The following is a 20454-nucleotide window of genomic DNA, read 5'->3' as shown; positions in this document are numbered from 1 at the left end:
TTAATATGAAGATGTAACGGTTGTTAATACAAGCTTCGCTTTGGAAAACCAGGCCTTAAAAAGATCAGTTTGTGTGCTGCACGACTAACCCTCAGCCTCAGGATGAATGTGTTTCTTGGGGAGTAACTAATTTATTTGGGTCTTTCACATCCTTAACATAAGAGGTAGTTTTGGGGGAGGATTTGCTTCTTTAAACATCTGTTTTATGAAGGAATGACAGGTTTTCCTTCTCAGGGATTAGAGTTCCTTGCTTTCTAGCCCACTGAGACAAAAAGATGAAGATAGAATACAAGCATGTTGGTTTCTTAATACATATCACTGCTTACCCTTTTATGGGATTATATCTACCAGCAGCCGCAATTCAGCAGTGAACAAGACAGAGAGACCTCTCTCTCCTCCAGAAGATTACATGCTCTGAATGTATGTGTGAGGAGAAGGCAAGCTAATAAACAAGTAAACAAATCAATAAGTAATTTCAAAAAGTGATGGGCACTATGAAGAAAATGAAACTAGGTAAGAGAAAGGAAAGTGACTGAGTTAGAAACAGAGAGAGAGAGCATGCAATGTTCTAATGGGTGGGATTCGGAAAGGAATGAGCCACAAGAAGGGATAAGCAGGGAAGAACATTCTGGACTAAGGCAATAGTGACAATGAGGCCGAGAGCATGGGTGGTGAGGGGAGTCAGGAGCAAGGTCAAGGGGGGCCTTGTAGAGAAAGGATCTTTGGGTTTATTCAGCATGTGATCAGAAACCACTGGGAGATTTTAAGTCAAGGAAAAGTCTAATGCAATTCATGTATTTCCAGCTTTGGATCCCGGGTAAGAAGTGAAATGTGGGGTCAAGAGAAATGGTTGAGAAACCTACATGATGTTGATAGCTTGAACCAGGGTGGACAGAGCGGAAAAGAAACAGGTGAACGGAGGATCTACTGCCCACCATAACAAGAGGATACGGACATAGCACTCATGGCTGACCTTGAGAACTTAGAATTTGTCGGACCCTGCTCGAAGCGCTCTACATCTACCATCTCAAAGCAAGCCTTCAGGAAGAGGGTTTTTGTTTTATTATTGTTTTTAATCATTTTGCTATGTTACATTCTCCTTTAGTGCATAACATTATGTAAGAATACATATTACACAAATTTTGAATATCGTATATTTAAAAATGTAAAAGAAATAAAAAAAAACAATGAAAAGATGCAATATTACATGATTTTTCTCTCCTTGGTTTTTTAAAATGAAAAAATACAAGATTTATCTGTCTTGATTAGCACATTCTTCCTTCCAAACAATCAGAATTCAACCTCTTCGCACTGTACCCATCACTGGCCCCAGCAACCATCATCTCCCTTGAAATACTGCCATCATTTCCTGACTTCAGTGTTCCCAGGCTTTTCCTATTCGAGTACAGCCAGATCCTTAAAAAATATAAGCTAGATACTCTTCTTCTGCTGAGAACACTCCAAGGGCTTTCCATCTCTCCTGGTCCACAGACATTCCATGGTCCACAAAGCTGCATATAATCAGAGCCCTGACTGTTTCGTCAACTGTTTTCCTAGCACTTTGCCCATTACTTGCTCAACGAATAGGCCAGGCAGGCTTCTGCCTCAGGACCTTAGCACCTGCTGAAATAAAATTTCCTTGAGGCCAGAACAGTTTTGTGTCAAGGCCCTGTTTATTAATTGAATGAGCAAACACTGTTGATAATTTAAAAACTGAAGAGTAGAAGGAAGTAATTCAAATATTCTAGAGAGCACCAGGGAATGGAAAAAGCGTTGCCGCTGAAGTACTTAGGGCAGCATTGTAGTGTATTCATATATTGACTCAAAATGTGATTGGAAACAACTACATATTCCACCCATCGTTAGTCTCTCAGGATATATAAATAAAAAGAATTCTATGGCCAGCTGAGTTTGGGAGATTCTTGGCTAAATAAAAATTATGCAGGTTGCTCTAGTGAAATATTTCTTAAAAAATTTACTGTTAACCCAATATCAAGCTTGAAGAGGAAGACATATTATGCAGCATTTCCTAAACATAACTGACCACCAATTGCTTTTTGTGCAGAGCATTTAGACCAACTAACAAGAATCCAGAAAAAATACTGGGAGCATAGTTTTTTAAGAATGCTGCCAATGTATGGTTATATTTCAATCCACAGTCACCCTGCCAATAAATAAATTTAAATAAATAAAGTGATAAAAAGGAGAAAAAAGGAGGGTGAGGAAGGTGGGGAGAAAGAAGCAAATTCAAAGGAAGAAGAAGACTGAGAAATGTCAGATCACAGGATAAATTTTCTTTCCCCTAGCCTTGGGGTGAACACTGAGGCATAAACTAAGAAGGATCCCTGAAATACTGAACTATGAAAACCAATGTAGTGAATGTGTTAATAGGGAGATCCGGAAATCAAAGCTCTATCTGTGTAGTAAAAGCTGGGATTTAGAAGTTATTTCACTATTAGCCCAAATACCTCTCATGTATTAACCTGAGTTTTAAAGTCCTGTCTTCTAAAGACACCCTCAAACATACAAGAGATGAAATTTATATTTTTAAATAAAAAAGGGTTTTGGTGAATTTGTCCAGCTGGTCTCTGTATATGACAGTAAAGGTACCCAGCAATATCTGTGCTCAACAGAGTGCCAGGCCACGCATTCCAGAGTTCTGCTTTACGAAGCTCTCTCCCATTCTTTTACATGGGGGCCTTACAATATTCTTTGTTGGGTATTTAAGGAGAGGCCGAAAACAGACTTTCAGTCAATTTTTTTAATGGATTTGAGAGAGAAACAGAGACATCAAATTGTTGCTCTATTCATTTATGCATTCATTGGTTGATTCTTGTATGTGCCCTGACCAGAGATTGAACCTGCAACCTTGGCTTATCAGGACAACGCTTTGACTAACTCAGCTTCCTAGCCGGGGCCTATTCAATTTTGACTTCTTTCTATTCCTTATAAACCTTTCTGACTGTCTTTTCTAAGTAATGGTAACACAAAAGAACTTGCTAAAGGCTTTAGATTTAAGATGGTTTGAAACCTTCCTGCTCAAATTCTGACAGGGCAAAAAAAAAAAAAATAAAAAGGAAGAAGGAGAGGCAGTCCCTAAGCCATATGGCCATAAATCCCCTTGATCTCAACTTACAATATACCTGATTTGGCCCACTGAGGTCTCCACATTCAGTGCACAAAGGGCTCCCCAGCCAGCTTTATTTGAGAGCCTCAGTTTGGAAATGGATTCTAACAAGAATAGTGTTTAAAGCCTTGGGAACAATGTTCAATAGCTAGGTAGCTAGGTAGGTAGATAGACAGATAGGAAAAACTTAAAGCTGTTTATAAAGAATAAAATCTGCGGTACATCTAGGTGAAAGCTTCTTAACAACCAAGTCAGACCCTAATACAAAACTGAATTACTTTACATATTTCTTTGTTGGTAGAGAAAAAGTGTGGTAATTACCATAAAATCAGCAAAAAAAACCCCTTCTAAAGAATTTGTTAGTCTTTTGGCGAATTTATTCTCCAAATTGCATCAGTGTGGTCTGGCCCCCACAGTCTGTGTACTTTAGTACAGCGGCCATGAGCTACATGGCTCCTGAGCATTTGAATTGAGACCAGTCGTCATTCAGGCATGCCATAAGATACACACTGGATTCAAAAACAGGAAAAAAAAGAATGTGAAATGTCTCAGTAATAACTTTTTACATTATTACATGTTGAAACAGTAATATGTCAGTGTATTAGAGTAAGAATAATTAAAATTAATCAAATTTTGATTTTATGAAAAGTATTACATAATATAAATTGTATAAAGTAAGTTATTGAAGTCAAATAAAATCACTTTTTCTTTTTACCCGTTTAATGTGACTATCAAAAATTAAAAATTACAATGTGTGGCTCACATTACATTTTCTATTGGACAGTGGTGCTCCATGTGATTGAAAAGAGACTGAAATCAGAACAAGAAGAAAAAAGAATTTAAAAAAACCCCAAGGATAGTGTAAACAGCCTCTGGGATAACTTCAAGCATTACAACATTCCCATCATAGGGATGCTAGGAGAAGCGAAAGAGCAAGAAATCAGAAGTCTATTAGAAAAAAAAAATGAAAGAAAACTTCCCTAATTTGGTGAAGGAAATAGATGTGCAAGGCCAGGAAGCACAGAGAGTCCCAATCAAGATGGATGCAAAGAGGCCAATGTTAAGGCACATCATAATTAAAATGCCAAAGATTAAAGATAAAGAGAGAATCTTAAAAGCAGCAAAAGAAAAGCAGTTAGTTACCTACAGGGGAATTCCCATAAGACTGTCAGTGATTTTTCAAAAGAAATTCTGCAGGCTAGAAGGGACTGGCTCAAAATCTGAAGTCATGAAAAGCAGGAACCTACAGGCAAGATTGCTCTGCCCAGCAAAGATATCATTTAGAATCAAAGGTCAGATAAAGAGCTTCCAAGGAAAGAAGAAATGAAAGGAGTTCATCATCACCAAAGCATTATTATATGAAATATTAAAGGGACTAATTTAAGAAAAAGAAGACCAAAACTATGAACAATAAAATGACAAATACGTAACTATCAACAACTGAATCTAAAAAAACAAACTAAGCAACATAAGAACAGAAACAGAACCATGGATGGGGAGAGTGTTTTGATGATTACCAGATGGATGGGGGTGGGGGAAAATGAGTGAGGAGGTGAGGGGATTAAGCACAAACAGGTAGTTACAGAAAAGCTATGAGGATGTAAAGTACAGTATAGGAAATGCAGTAGCCAAAGAACTTATACGCATGACCAATGGATATGAACAGAGGTTTGGGGACTGCCTGAGGGATTGGGGGTGCTGGGTGGAGGGGGCAAAGAGGGGAGAAAATTGGGACAACTGTAATAGCATAATCAATAAAATATAATTCAAAAACTGGGGGAAAAAGAGATTGAAGTGCTCAATTCAGATAAATGTGCAGTGTTTTTTACACATATCTCTAGGCCAAGAACTGATGGCATTTCGTGTTACTTTCCTCATGCCTCTCTGCATGTTTTACTGGTTCAACCATCTCTGAACAACTGAAGCTCTTTGATTTTTTTTTCTTTCCTGTTATACAATAAACAGCAGTTAAGCTTCAACTAAAATTATTTCCACTGCATCGGTGGCTCTAAAAACAACTTAAACCAATGACAAGAAAAACAATGAAAATCACTTACCGAATAAAAAGAATGCTGGTTCAGATTTTGAAGACATTGGAGTCTAGGTTCAGGAGTACTAACAAACAGTAAATCTCAGCCACGCTAGTTACCATCCCAGATATTCAGTTGTCCTGGCCTTAAGATGGGTATTGTAAGAGCTCCCCTCTCACAAGCTGCTGAGAAACTGTCATGAGGTAGTATCTGGAACATTCCTGACACAGGTAATGCTTATTAGATGGTATCTATAGTATCATTACAGTCACAACCACCCGTACCACTCAACACCATCCCTGACACGCTACACCTTCTTTTTGATTGTCTGAGGGCCCCCTATTTCTATATTGAGAAAATCTCTACATTAGTCAGTTTTCATTTTAGAGAATGTCATCTGCTTGTCTGTAATTCACAGTATGGTTCAGTTATCTGCATGCCACATGTCAGTGACACACCAACAAACAGCCATGAGCCAAGTTCACATTTAAGGATGACTGGGTGTGATGAGGACTGTCAGCCATCACAGAGACTGACCACTCCAGGGACCAAGGCTGCTTTTAACTCACAAAACCAGTTCTCAGGCTCTGCACAAACAGGCATTAACTTCTCCACTGAGCATACTCTGAGTAACGGGGCCTCCTCAAATGTTCTTCTTAATTAACATGGGACAGACGCATAAAAGATCAGCCAGATGGAAATTAAGTATTTCACTAGTAAAGGATGAAACATTCTGCTCTAAAATGGAATCTTTATTTCAATAAAGTCATTAATTAAATTTCAGCCAATTCCCTTGCCACTGGATGGAAATCACTACAGAGGTAAACACGACTGCCCCCCAGACACCCATGCAGGGATCGTTTTCACACTTCCAGTGTTCCGTGACCGGGGGGGGGGGGGGGGGGGCGGGGGGGAGGCAAGCAGACACTGTCTTGAGCTTCATTGACAAAGGACTCTCTATGAACAAAGCAGTGTTTTAAAGGCACGTAAATTAAATTCCAGGACTTTAAAGGACAACGCAGGGCAAAAGAAAACATGTGATGCTGAAAAAGCTATTTTTAATAGAAGGTACTCTATTTGCCTTTAAGGACAGTTCTCTCTAATGACAAAGCAAGACAATATCAAGTTCACAAAGACACTAAACAGTTGTTCTGTGAACAAGCCAAGTTGGTTTCATAATTTTCAAGATAATTAAAATCCAAATCATCATCTGTGTCCTCTGAAAACATTTACTTGAATAAGAATCCATTTCTTACAAGGAATAAGGACTGACGGAGGAGAGGGGAAAGTTACACACTTCATTTCTAAACGACTGATAGCCCTAACTTAGATGAATATAGGACGGGGTGGCCGTCATATAAGTTTGGAAAAACTTGGAGTTAAACAAAGATAAATAGAATTCTTCAATGGAGAACTCTTCCAAGCCTTTAATATGCCAATGTATAAAATAAATCTTCAAAATGGCACTAAACAAGTCTACATTTAGTTCCAGCAGAACAGGAGGGATACATAAAGGAGTGCTAGCTCAACTGAACTAAATTTAGTTCATGCTCTAGACAGGAGTGGTCAACCTTTTGGCATCTCTGGGCCACACTGGAAGAAGAGTCTTGGGTCACACATTAAATATATTGTGACGTGCGATCCCCCCCAAAATCTCTTAATGTTTTAAGTAAATTTATGATTTTATGCTGGGCCACATTCATAGCCATCCTGGGTCCCTGGATGGGTCCTGCTCTAGAATCTCAGGCTACTGAAACCACGGACCAGTGTGGTAGGTTCAATCTCTGACTGAATTGGTCCATATGTGAGTTGTGTAGTAGCCTGTCATGCTTGCACGAGCATAGAGCACATAAATACTGTGTGACACCTTTGTGTGTGTCACAAGTGCATGAGCTTACCTGGAAAAAAGAAGGTGGATGCAATTTATTTGGGTAACAACCTAGAAGTCCAATGCAAGATTATCACCTAACCAGAATGAATGAGAAACATTGGAAGAACCAAGATCCATTTCGCAAAACAAAAGGCAAATCATTAGTGCGATGGAGGCAGGAAGGTAGGAGCTCAGAAAACAGAAAAAATACAGGAGCAGATCAAAGGAACACACCACCCAAAGACGTGGAGACTGAATACAACTGCTGACCCAAACAATGTGAAAATGGAAATGAATCAAAGAAAAGTCAGCCGAAGACTGGTGACCTTCTGCCCCTGAACAAGCCTTGACTTTGACTAAGAATTTGGTACAACACTGAAGCAAAGCGGGGAGGAGGACGAGGGTAGCATCTGGACACACCTGCCCACCAGGCAGACAAGCAGTTCACTGTGCTGGCGTCACGGTCACAGCTAACTCATGCTCTTTGTGGACCATGCTACCGCACCAGTTTTTAAAACACAGGTCTATAAACCCTTTATTAGTAATTATGATATCTCAGAAGCTTCCAAGACAAAGGTGTTTTGTTACTGTTTTTATTTATGATTTTGGTGCAAAAAGGAATTCAGCAGTAAAACCTGATGTGGAGAGATGTGAAGCTCTTTAGAATTCTGTTATTTCCTATTTAGTGTAAATATTCATCTGCATGCTGCAGAAATATTAATGTATTCAAGGGGTATAGTCCCAGACCCTACTACACGTCCTCTGTAACACATACGGCATATGTACATAATACCTTTCTAGAAAACACATTCTGAATGCTAAAGCATCTGGCCTCCAGGGTTTCAGCTAAGGGACTGTAGACCTGTACCATATGGTAATGTGTACTTCATATATATTAGGAAAAAAGTCTTTGCCTCTGCTTACTTACTAAGATGCTCTAAACAGAGCTGAAATGAACCAGCTGTGAGTTTCACTGGAAAGGGCACACACAATCAATTTGGATCATTTAAGCTTATTGAAGACTTCAACTCATAAAGCACCAAGAAGTCTGAATCAACAACTCCTGCAATCTATTATTGTAATAAATAAGATTTTAATTACCTCAGACAACAAGCACGCAATGAACCTGCACTTTAATGGAGCTCTCAGAGGTTTTAACTGGAGATTTCTCTTTGCATTAACTCCAACCTCAGCTATTTGTGGAAACAGCACAGAATTCAGTCCCTGTTTGTCTCACATGAACATTCATTTAAGTTACCAATCACAGAACAGGGTATGAGAATGGGATAGGGAGATTTGGGACGGGACAGAAGCCGTACTAGGTAACTGTGATTAGACAAAAAACACAAAGTCCAGTAGCCAAGCAAGAACTAGAACACTAGAACAGGACACTGTGATGTCACCGTTTTAATCACTGGGATATCCTGAGTCTTCTGACTTCAGATACTGAATGGCATCTGCCAAGTCTCTTCTGTCATATAAAGTTATATGCCCATGGTTTCAGGGGTTAAGTGGTGGACCTTTTCGGGGGTGCCGTTATCCTGTCTACCAAAGTCCTCACTGATAACTTTTTATTCATTAAATTTACCAACTATTCCTTTGCCTCAGGGCCTTTGCATATACATGTTCTTCAGGAAGGATGTAATTCATCTCTTCCAACTTAATAAATATCGTTTAGTAAGTATCTTATATATTAATAAACATCTGCCTCCACAGAAGTCTTTTAACTTGTGACAAAACGGTCCTCCTTCAGAGATTATATCACAACTGATACTGCACAGCTTTTCACACGACCATTTGTTCAATATCTTTGTTATGACTAGACTGTAAATACCTTAAGGGTAGGGACTCTGTCCTTCTGGTTTACCTTGTAACCTGGCATCTACAGGAAAAAGAACACGTAAGGAAAAATTGCTGCAAGGCAAGAAATAAAGCTGAATAGTAAGTGGTGGGGACATCTGAGGATCCAAATTTGGGCAAGTCTCCTAGGTATGGCTTGTAAACTAATACCTAATTTCTTTTCTAGCTTTAACTAGGCTATAAAGAATGCTGGCTATTGAGAGGCTATGGCTTTATTTTTACAAGGACATTTATTTTTCTATTAGACTGGACATTTTTAAGTGTCGGAACTACAAGACCAAGTCTAGGATTTCAGCCAGGAAAATGTGGAGAGGTCTAATTTCTGATGTGTACAAAGTTGTAGATGACCTCCAAGAATTCCTGGGAAGCAGCAAAACCTACAAAATTGGGTTTGTTGCAATTTACCCTCAGGGAGCAGATTCAGATTCTTGTGGAGCATATGCTTAATATTCCACCTGCAGAGCTGAAGCACTGAGGCAGCTGCGGAAATACCCAGTATTGTGACTATCTCAGGAGGCATCTCAAGGAACCAGGCCCAGTGATGCTCTTACCCATAAGGCAAGGTGCATCTCCTCTCTAAAAACTACAAGAGGATGAAACAACTTCTCAAGCAATGAGTCCTCATTATTCAATTGTACTGAAAACGATGCCACACAAGTAAAGGAAGGTTCACTTCTACTAAACATACTGCTTTCTCTACTCCAGAGGCTCACAACTGTGACTTTTGGGGCAGAGAAATTCTTTGTCATGGGGGTTATACTATGAATTGACATTTTTAGCAGCATCCCTGGCCTCTACCCACTAGATGCGAGTAGCTTACCACTGCCCACAATAGTGGCAACCAAAATTGCCCCCCGGACAACATGTGATGCTCCTCACCCCACCCACAGGGCAGGTCACTGTCTGCAGCGGGGGACAATGCTATATTCTCCAGTGCAATCTTCAACAATGGCTCTTCTCTGACACAGAATACAAGACAAATAAATAATGTCCCCAATGCTGATAAATTACTACTTGATACCTTAAAATTTTCTTACTTTCAATTCCTTAAACAACAACATAGTTATATGAAAAAAAAAAACATGTCTGAGATGTTCAAATAGTGCAAAAATCTCAAGAAAAGCTGGGATCAATAAAGAGCTCAAATAAAGAAATTTAACATAAAATATTACGGACATGTTTCAGGCAAAAGTGAGCAATTTTTCTGTGCATATTTTAAAGTAAAATTTGATCCCATTACCTTTGATCTCTGAATGTCAAGTTCCTCCACCTATATACATTAAGTAATTTAACACATTTATCACATATATTAAAAAAAAGCTATGAACTAGATTGGATGAGAAGCCCAAGAAATACCCATAGCCTTACCATCTCACATTACTTAAAAGAAATAAATTCAAGCAACTTGGTCAAATAATACATCTGGGCATTGTAGCTGCCCTTTCTCATTAGTATCTTTGTCATGCATTTTCATGGCACTATTGGAGTAAAAGAAAACTACAGTATTCATTTCAAGCAATGTTTTCTAAAGAATATGCAGCTAGTCTATGCATTTTTCCAGAACCAAATTGGAGAAGGAGAAAGGCCCATCTTGGCATGAATGGAGGTGATTAGGGAACAGTAGGGGTTCCTAATTGCTGACTCCAGAATTCTTTTCCAAGGCAGCCACCAAAATAAGTTTTCAAACTTTTAAGCACAAAATCTTTTGTTCAGAACAATATTAACTGAACAAATGGCAACCCTATTCTAAGATAAAATGGCTTTGCTGCAAAGCTAGTTGGATACAGATTATGCCTTCCACTCAAACTGCCCATTGGAACTAGTCAGCAAAAACAGAAGGGAAAACCCAAATTTAAAAATAAGATGAAATCTTGCTTCTAGGAATCAAGTTTTCCAAGTACAAATAAAGCTAAGACTTCAAAGAAATGATTTATTCAATTTAAAGGGGAGGGGGAGAACCCATTAAATAGAAACCCTATTCTTGAGACTTATAATTAGTGTGAGCAGGACAGGAGTCCCACAGATAGATATATCCTGGTACAGAAAAATTTTGATATTAGTAAGTTCTTGTGTGGTGATTGTGGGGTTTGGGGTGGGGGTATAAGGAAACTAAATGGTAGTGGAAAAAATACAGTAAAAATAATTTTTAAAAAATTCTCAGGTAAACAAGAAAAAGTATGAAACATTTTCAAAGAGTAGTTGTATCTGGTTTCTCCAGTAATCATGCATGCATGCATAAGAAACAAATTATATGTAGATACAGGTATCTATAAACAAATGTTATCGAATTTCTCGAAAGGGTCAATCAATGAGCTTCAGGAGCTAAGGTGAGTGATTAAATCCAATAAATTATGTACAAATCTATGTGTAAATACGTGTGTGTTCTCTATGGTTGGGGGGAGTCTCAAGTATGCATCAGATTGTCAAAGTAGGTCATGACTTAATAGAAGTTATAAAACATTAGAAGTTGTTATTCCATGTTTGTGTCCAGTCATAGGCTAGACAGAATGCACAACTGTTCAGTTCTTCCACAAATTTGTAAAGCTTATCACATGGGGAATAAAACAACCAATGAATGTTTGTCCCAACAGAAGAATATTCACATCGTGATCATTATTAAAGGTAAAAATAAGGTTAGCAATGGGAGGAGTATTCTGCCTCCATCCAACATGACTAAGGGAGCTTGGAGACTTGTTCTTTCCCACTCCCTCCTTCACCAAAAACAGACATGACCTGCTGCACCGAGACCTTTATTCTGTCTAGCAGCATGGATCTTTCAGAAAACTGCCATGGAGGCAAAATGTCACCATCGATCCCAGCAAAGTTAACAGGGAGTCATATAACCAATGGCCACAGCCTTTTTTAATAGCTGACAGGAGCAAACAAACCTTAAAAAACCTTAAACAGCTTCCCTACTGAGAAATAGTACTGAGACTGTTCTTCATATAACTAACTTTTCTCTATTCCAAAGGGCAAAAATGAAGTTACCTGAGTTTCATACAAAATTTCACCTTTAGAAAGCAGGATTTCAAAAATGAACAGGGAAAAGACAAACTCGGTCAAATGAAATAAATGCTTGAAAATTATCAACCAGATGTGAACTACCAAATCCATGATGTCTGTGATGTCTAAATGCTTCTCCAGTTAAACAAAGTTGAGAAGCTTGAGGATGGTATTCACCTGTCATGCTCTACATAAAAGACTTCCAGAGAGAAAGGTAGGCACAGGACTCGTTTGATTTGAAAAATGACTGGGGATAAATAAAAACATCTTATCAGTGTAAAGACTCAAGGCACCGCTACCCCTCTGATGTCAGGAGTTCCGAGTTCCTCTCACCTCGACAGGAAAGCGCCTGCCGTTGATACTGTGTTCAGAGCCTGCAGAGCCGTTGCTATGGCCCCAGTGAAACTCGACCTTCTCGGCTTTGAATCTGCCAGGGAGGCCAGCGCCGCTGACAAAATAGTCATCTTTTAGAAGGATGGCAACTGTGGAAAAATGGAAGGCGAGAGAAACAAAGTGAGTTTCAAAACCAAACTTGAAAGATTTCTTCTGTTGCTTCAAATCAAATTTATGATCACATTTCCTCATGTACCTGTTAAAAACAAGTCAAAAACAAGTAGCCTCAGTGAATTAGCACATTCTAACTGCAGAAAGGACCAGTGGGGACTCTAAATCATAAAAATTCCCCGGGAGTGGTCTCAGAATTCCTAATCTATTTAACACATGAAAAAAGTAAGACAATAATAGCGTAAGTGACTCTGAATTAGGGACTCCTAAATCTGCTTAAAGATCAAAATTATCAGGGGAATGAGATTCCTGAGGCTACCCCAAAATTCAAGGTCTGGAATACATAGGGAAATATATATGTTAAGCCAAACATGAGAGGCACGTTTCTTTAATCGGAAAAACTAGACATGATAATCAGAAAATACAATTTTCAGGTTCTTCTAATATTAAGGCAACAACAATGAAAAGGTAGCTGGAATTAGGCACAGCATTCGCTGTATGTAAAGATGCTCAGGAAAGTACAGTGAAAGTTCTACTCATTGCCACTCAAATCATGGCAGATTAAATTTACTTTATTGCTCCTATTCATTACAAGTACCAAAAAAAAATTACCTTTGCCCACCTAAAAGAACACGTAGGAATGTCTATGTCCACAGGGAGCCTCAATCAATTCAAAACCTAAATACTCTTCCTTAAAACATGGAAAACAGAAATCAAGAGCAAATAACTTGGACTAATACTAAGAGAAAATTATTTTTCTAAAATGAATGTAATATATAAATGCATACAAACGTTTTATTTTATAAGTCATAACCCCCCCCTTTTTTGATTTCTAAGGTAAATTCATTCATTCAACAAAAATTTATTGGCTGCTAAATAAATGTAAGATGCCACCAATATACTAACTAAATGGTTTTTGAACAAAAGCCAAGCCTGCTGAAGCCAAGGAAAAGCTCTCGTATCCTCACTCTCCCCTCTTCCTAAAGAAATCCCAGTGTAAGCTTCAGAGAACACTCCTGCATGAAAATTAGGTCTTCATGAAAAAATAGGGACTAGACTAATAACCCATTTTTAAAACAATGCAATTATGTTCAGCACTTCTCTCTATAAAAAAAAGCATTGAAAGTAAGGGAAGGAATCCTGCTCATATAAATCCCTTATTATTGCATTCAAAAGGCAGATTTTCTCCAACTTCTGAAAAATATACAATGAATGTTCAATTAGTGGGACAGAAAATTAAAGCAAAAAATGAAGTAAAAGCAAGTGTTTCTTATGCTGATTAAACACTCTACAACACTGTTTCACCTTTACAGTGTGCTTGGCAAGAAACTGTTTCTGAAAAGGGTGAGACAGTAAATATTTAAGGCTTTGTGGACTCTATGGTCCCTGTTGTAACTACTCAACCTAGTCTTTGTAGCACACAGACATAGCCAAGCACACTACATAAGTGAATGGGTCAGGCTATCTGGAATAAAATTTTCTTTATCAACACTGAAATTTAGATATAATATTCATGTTTCATGGAATATTATTCTTTTTCTGATTTTTTCAACCATTAAAAAAATGTAAACTCCGGGCCCAGGGGACGGGGGGCGAGGAGGGCGGTGTCACTCAGAATCTCTAAAATTTAGTACGATATTTTAGGAGATAAACTATTACATTAAACTAATCACATACCTTTAGTTTCAAAGCCAAAAATACTAGGCATGAGCTCAGTAGTGTCTTAAATACCATTGATTACTCTCAGCCTGTTATAAATTCTATAAATAATATTTTATATCCAAAGAATGAAGGCAAAGCATTTTGAGTGCATCTTTTAAAATATATCCAGGGACACGCAGCATCTTATTAATATTTGATTTTACCTAAATCATTTATGTCTCTGTCAGGGGTCATTTTACTTGTTTTATATGAATAATTAAAAGCATAATTAGGACACTGTACAATCTGAAACATTAATCTCATTTTTCATTTTACAGTATTTCTCACTGGAGCACACAGCATGCCACATGCATGCACTCCCCCTTCTGAAAGTGGCTTATATTTTTGTTAACATACAAAACTGGAAAGAGAGAACTTTCCCAGCTATCATGGAACAATTTTCTGATGATTACTGATAACAAAACTGTGTTTCTAAACAAAATGCCCTGAAGGCAGTCACTTCAGAACACAGATGTATTGAGTGCCATGAGCTCAGGAGATGGACAAACCTGGGCTCGAATCCAATTCCATCACTTAACAGTGGTGTGACCTTGGGCAAGTTGCTCCCTTTCAATGGGCCTCGGCTTCCACTGCTGTTCATATAGTGCCTACCTGGCAATCACACCTGAAGGAAACCACACCTGAAGGAAATGGCACATGGAAAGCACTAACGCAGTGACTGAAGCTCATCATGTACATGCTCAATGGTGGTTATTGTCAAACTCACTTCTCGAGACATGGATGGAGCTCAAGGGCAGCAGAGAAGAGTGACCACACAGGCATCAATGCTCTCCACTTTCAGAGAGAGTTCGATTTTAAAGTGTTCCTGTTCTTTCCCACAAAATAAAAAGTGTACTGCACAGAGACAAAAAGCTGGGTAGGTGTAGCCAATACACTTAGGAGGAGATCTTAAGTGTTTTGAGATCAGTAAACACAAAGAAAAACGATTTTTCTTTTCTTGATTATTCGTATCCTTTGGTCACATCAAGGAAAATATTGTAAAATCCCAATTTGGTGCTAACATGCCCTCCTCATTAGCCTGACACTCATTCATTTCCCCCTTTGACCCAAAAGTGTTATGCTAGAATTTAATAACTTGGACAAATTTTATGTATTTCTATAGATTATGACTTGGCTTGTTTGTTTATTTACATAAGTCTAACCGTGTCATATAGCACAGGTTTTCCCATCAGGGTGTTGGTAAAAAGTTTTATTTTAAAACCAGTTTATTGAAAATAAAGTGATTCAATCAAAAGAAACATTTAAATTTTAGAACCACAGCAGTAAGAGTTAAATTTGGAGAAGGTGACAAATGGGAAGGTAACAAGCAACACCTAAAGGCTAAAGAGCAGTAGGATAGGAGAGGGAGGAAGGAAAGGTACATGGGAGTGGACTTTCTAGTACTAGCCCCTCCACCTGTTAAACTGCTAACAGGGTCTGTGCTTGAATCAAAGCAGAATAATGGAGGGATCGAAAAGAGCTGGGGCTTCAAATTCATGGTTCCTGAACCAAGAGAACAAAGTCTGTATCAGTAGCCACCAGTGGACTCTGGGGTCTCCACCCTGCTGATAGAGAAAATTAAATTCTGACCATGGCTGTGTTGTGTTGTGTTGTGTTGTGTTGTGCTGTGTGTGTGCACGCGCGCGTGTGTATGTGTAGAGAGAGACATGTGCTGGACTCTAGATCCAGTGGGTCTGAATTTGAGTTTAGATTTCCCCTGTCCAATTGTGGGAAAACTGTTGCACTCCTTGGTGCCTCAGGTCTAGTTCTTTAAAAATGGAATAACACAATGGCGATCCCACAAATGTGTTAGGAGGGCACAGGGGCTGGCACAGGAAGACAGCTCCGACGGTTATTCGAATAGGACTTTATAGCATGCAGACTGCATTTTACGGGTTGCTTCTAAAGGCTCTTTTGCTAGGGAGAGGAGCTGCAGCTGTCACAGGTCCCCTGTGCCTAGGTTCCCCATCATGTGAACCTGCTGTGCACGGGGGCACACCATGGAAAAGAAATTCATTTTCTCCTGAGCTCGAAGGGATGACTGAGGACAGGGCATTCATGGCATTCTTTGCAGGACACCCACCGACTGTTTACAAATTAAACTCTGCAAGTCTATGTAATGAGGGGCTAACCACATGTTCACAACCAAATCTGAGCAGAGAGCAGCAGGTATCAAAAGTTAAGTAAAAACTGATGAGAGAGGAAATGAGTTGCTTAATATCTTACCTCCACCACCCCTAACCAATTTTTAACACTGTACGAAGGGAAAAAACTATCATTATCGGATCTTAATGGTGGGACACCAGGCCATCTGCAATACCAGCATCCATTGGTGAAAAGAGAAACACTCTGGTCTGGAAGTCAAAATATGAGCTCCAGTCGAGCCTTCTACTAACTTCCCTGTAGGCACTGACATTTATTTTTCAAATAATTTAACAAGTAATTACTGGGGAATCAAAGATAAGTATATCAGACACAGCTCCTGGCCTCATGGAGTATAAGAAGTCTGACTTGAAGATGTCCAGCCATGTACTATGAAAAATAGAGACATTTATTGAAGAAGATACAAGAAACCTTGTACATAGGACAATGAGGCCTCAGCCCCCTTCAAGGCAGGCACGTTGGGACCTCACACAGTTCTCCCAATCACCATCTGCTGCCCCAACATATTTTCTTGAATCTCCTTGATGGTCTGAAACCTCTTCCCTTTCAAAGGTGATTTTAGTTTTGGAAAAATCCAGAAGTCACAGGGTGCCAAATCTGAGCTATAAGGGACTTGAACCACCTGGGTGATTTGATGTTTTGCCAAAAAATCTCTGCACGAAACATGACTCATGAGTGGGCGCATTGTCGTGATGAAGCTGCCAATCACCTGTTGCCCATAGCTGCGGCCCTCTGAATCATCCAAATAGCTTCTGTGAAGGAATGTTCAAGCTTAACACAAAACTTGATGCAGATTCGTTGCTCTGCTCACTCACTCAATGCGTGGTCACACAGTACGCATGCTCACTCAAATGGTGTCTACTGCTTCCACCGACTAGTCCAGTGAAGTCATCATTGTTCATGCATGTGCATGCCAGTCCACTCTCCTTGGCTGCCAGGTTACGTTGTTGTCACACAAACTGTCCTCATTCAATTAATAATGACTGTACTTTTTCTGGACAGACCTCATATATGGCCAGTAGGAAGGGCAGGCCCTAGCAATCCAATTGACAACAGAAGCAGGGAAAAGTGGTAACAGCGGAGCTTCCAACTGCAGATGGGAGAAGAAGGAAAAGTGGTAACAGCGGAGCTTCCAACTGCAGACGGGAGAAGAACTGCTGGAATCCACTGAGGTGAGTGTTAAAGGAGTCATACTGGGAGTGCCGACAAGAGGGGAGGAGAGCCGGGGAAAAGAGGCTTATGCAAAGGCCCTGTGGTTTCAGGGAAGTAAGTAGGAAGCCAGGGTAAACAGTGCCTAGAGAGTTAACTAGGGACTAGAGAATGAGGCAGGGACAGTGAGTGGTCAGTCTGTCTTTATCCCCAAAGGAAATGGCTGAGGGAAAAAAATAACCTTGATATGGCAAACAGAGAAAGAGAACAAGAGAAAAAAAATAGGGAAAACCAGATAAGATGATGAGATTAAAAAACTAGGAAGAGCATTCTGGCTACTAAGTGGAGTAGACCTGGGAGGAAAGCAGCACCGGTGAGGAGGTGGTTGCAGTCATCCAGAAGGGAGAAACTGGGTGTGTTAAGTTGGAACAAGCTCAGACACCCAAGAGATGTCAAGTCATGCGATTACCCTGGGTCTAGGTGAACTCACTACTACATTGAACAAGATAAACAAAGTGGATCAGCGGACCCTTTAATCATATGCGAGATGGCAGACAACAATCTAGCAGAGGGTTCTGCGCCCCGCCCCCCAAAAGAAACGTGGGCCTTAAAAATGACCCTGAATATTCAAAATTTACATAGTCTATCTGGGTAATATAGCACTTGTCTTCCCATTATGTGAATAGTAAATGAGACTTCTATCTACCCAGAAACTCATTTCTATCATGTGAACACAGGGCCTGGGGCTACGAGGATAAGAGAAAGAGAAATGAGCTTAATAAACGTAAAACAGAGCTTGGAGTGTGCCTTTCCAAAAGGAGACCCAATAAAATAATTTGACTTGAATTCCAAGGTTCAGGCAAGACTGAACAGTAATAGGTTGAAGGAACCTAAGAATTTGGCATTTGAAATAGGGAAATTTGAAAAGTGAGGAGCCAAACTATTCCCCAAAAGAAGTTGGATGTTTTTAAATGAAATTTAAATTTTTCTTTTGGGCAACCTTGCGCTAACTGGAGATTCTCCTGGGTATTATAAAGGAAGGGATGGGCATGCCCAATATAAATGGTGCTGAATACCCAGATGTTTCCAAGCATCTGTCTACTTAATTGATAGTGTACTTTTAATCAGAAAGCTTCACAGCCTCTTTGTGAGTGAAATGACCATTTCATTAGTGATTCAAATAAAACTCAGAGCTAAAAAGAAACCATGATCCAGGAATGAGGACCCCAAGCTAGTCCAGTTTCAGTGCTCACATTTATACCTGTCAAGGATCAATCAGAATTGAGGTGGGGGTGGGGGAATGACAGAATAGAAGTAATTTAATGGTTTGATATCACGTATACTTGGAAACTCCAAAAACATATACTTGGGGACTCACTGTATACTTCATTGTCCAAACCCTCAGGGATATCAGGCATAGAGAGGTTTTACTGAAACATTCTGAGTTTTTCACCACTGAGATCAAAATCTGTAGTCTACAAATACAATAAACAAAAACACTTTTAAATCTTTGGTTCTCATCTGTGGCCAGGTACAAGGAAGGAAGACAGGAAGAAAAGAGAGAAAGGGGCCAAAGCTAGGAGCAGAGGGTGAAAAGAGATGAACAGGAGACAGAGCCATGCCACAGGGGCGGGAAATACAAGTAGGAGACACAAGAGAAGGGAGAGAGAATGAAACAGCAAAAAAATGAAAACTCAATGAGATACAGAGAGAAACACACATCTAATCCATCAACATAACAGAAAAAGAAAGAGAAAACCCAAATGGAAAGATAAGACAAACATACCCACCCAAAGACTTCCTAAGCCAGCGAGTTTCAACCTTTTTCACCTCATGGCACACATAAACTAAGTACTAAAATTATGAGGCACACCAAAAAATATACCCTATTTTTTGCAGATGACAAAAGATATAGATAGAATTTTGATTCATTCACACCAGACAGCTATTACTGTGTTGGCTGTTGTCATTTTTTTTTTTTTTATTTGACAATCTAAGGAAAAGAGGTTAGTGCCCCTAAGTAGTCACATATTGCATGTTTTAAGAATTCTTGCAGCACACTGGTTGGAAAGTGCTGCCCAAGACCCTTTCTTACGAATATCAAGATTGCTAAAGGCCTTGCCACGCGTGTTACCCTGGGGCAACCACGGTAGTCAAGAGCAATCACATCCTGAGTGAGGGCTAAGCATTCAAATCCATCAACCTGGGAGGAAATCAAGCATCACAGAGATTGCCATTGAAAGCCCTGTAGGTGCAAGTAACGGCCTTCAGGGGCTGACTCCCAGACTTGCATCAGTTTCCCACCAACCTTGAAATAGAACACTGACTCTTCAGGGCAGCACAGGGTAAGCTTGAGCTGTGAACTGCCGGGGCCTATGGAACACAGTTTCTCTTAATGTCAGAGATTTGCTTGGTCCTTGGGGGAGCCTTGCCCTGTGGGCAGGCGGTCACAGGGCCCCACGCTCCTTTTACAGGAGAAGGGGTCACATGCTCAACTAGGGAAAAAGCCCCTGGGAACTCAGGTTGTTAAGACTTCGCAATTCTCATTACACCAGCTGGCAATGACGTGGTTCTTTTCTTAGTTTGTGACCACCTTAGGGTGGTACTGCACTATAAAAATTCCCAGGGCCAGGCAAAATAAAGTGAATGCCACAGCCTCCTAAACCTTGTCTAAATTTTATGGACTCACAACATATTGAGATGTGGTTCCTGACCTACTGATCCACACCTCGTTTTCCCACCATCAATGTGTTTTTATTAATTTAAACAACTGTTTCTTGAATCCACCTGAGCCATACACTGTGGTATATGGCATCTGTCTAATAATTGAGAATGTAGGCAAAGAAAAAATATTTAGTAAACAAATATAAAGTGGGCAAGTAGAAGTAACATATATCATGACAAATGCATTTACTATTTGCTCTTGGTGAGGGATGAAAGGAAAAAAAAAGTAAAAAAAGAAAAGTCCCAAAAGCCCTCAAATGGTTAAAATTCATAGGAGGATTATTAGCATATATCAGAAGCACCATCTAAATCTTAAATTCTGA

The 20454-nt window shown here is 39.5% G+C and overlaps 1 protein-coding gene across 3 annotated transcripts in view; it reads right to left on the bottom strand.

The window, feature by feature from the left end:
• The window catches only part of PTPRG (protein tyrosine phosphatase receptor type G), a 681808-nt gene that overhangs the window by 260805 nt on the left and 400549 nt on the right, over positions 1–20454 (bottom strand). For all 3 annotated transcript variants that reach the window (XM_054595580.1, XM_054595582.1, XM_054595581.1), the window contains exon 4: positions 12224–12372. In XM_054595580.1, coding sequence (XP_054451555.1) covers positions 12224–12372 — 149 coding nt within the window. The remainder of the gene's footprint in view (positions 1–12223; positions 12373–20454) is intronic.

This window comes from Pteronotus mesoamericanus, unplaced genomic scaffold (genome assembly GCF_021234165.1).
Source record: "Pteronotus mesoamericanus isolate MK-2021 breed Mesoamerican mustached bat unplaced genomic scaffold, CSHL_Meso_final scaffold_54, whole genome shotgun sequence".
Taxonomy (NCBI): Eukaryota; Metazoa; Chordata; class Mammalia; order Chiroptera; family Mormoopidae; genus Pteronotus; species Pteronotus mesoamericanus.
This window is presented reverse-complemented; position numbering and strand designations above follow the sequence as displayed.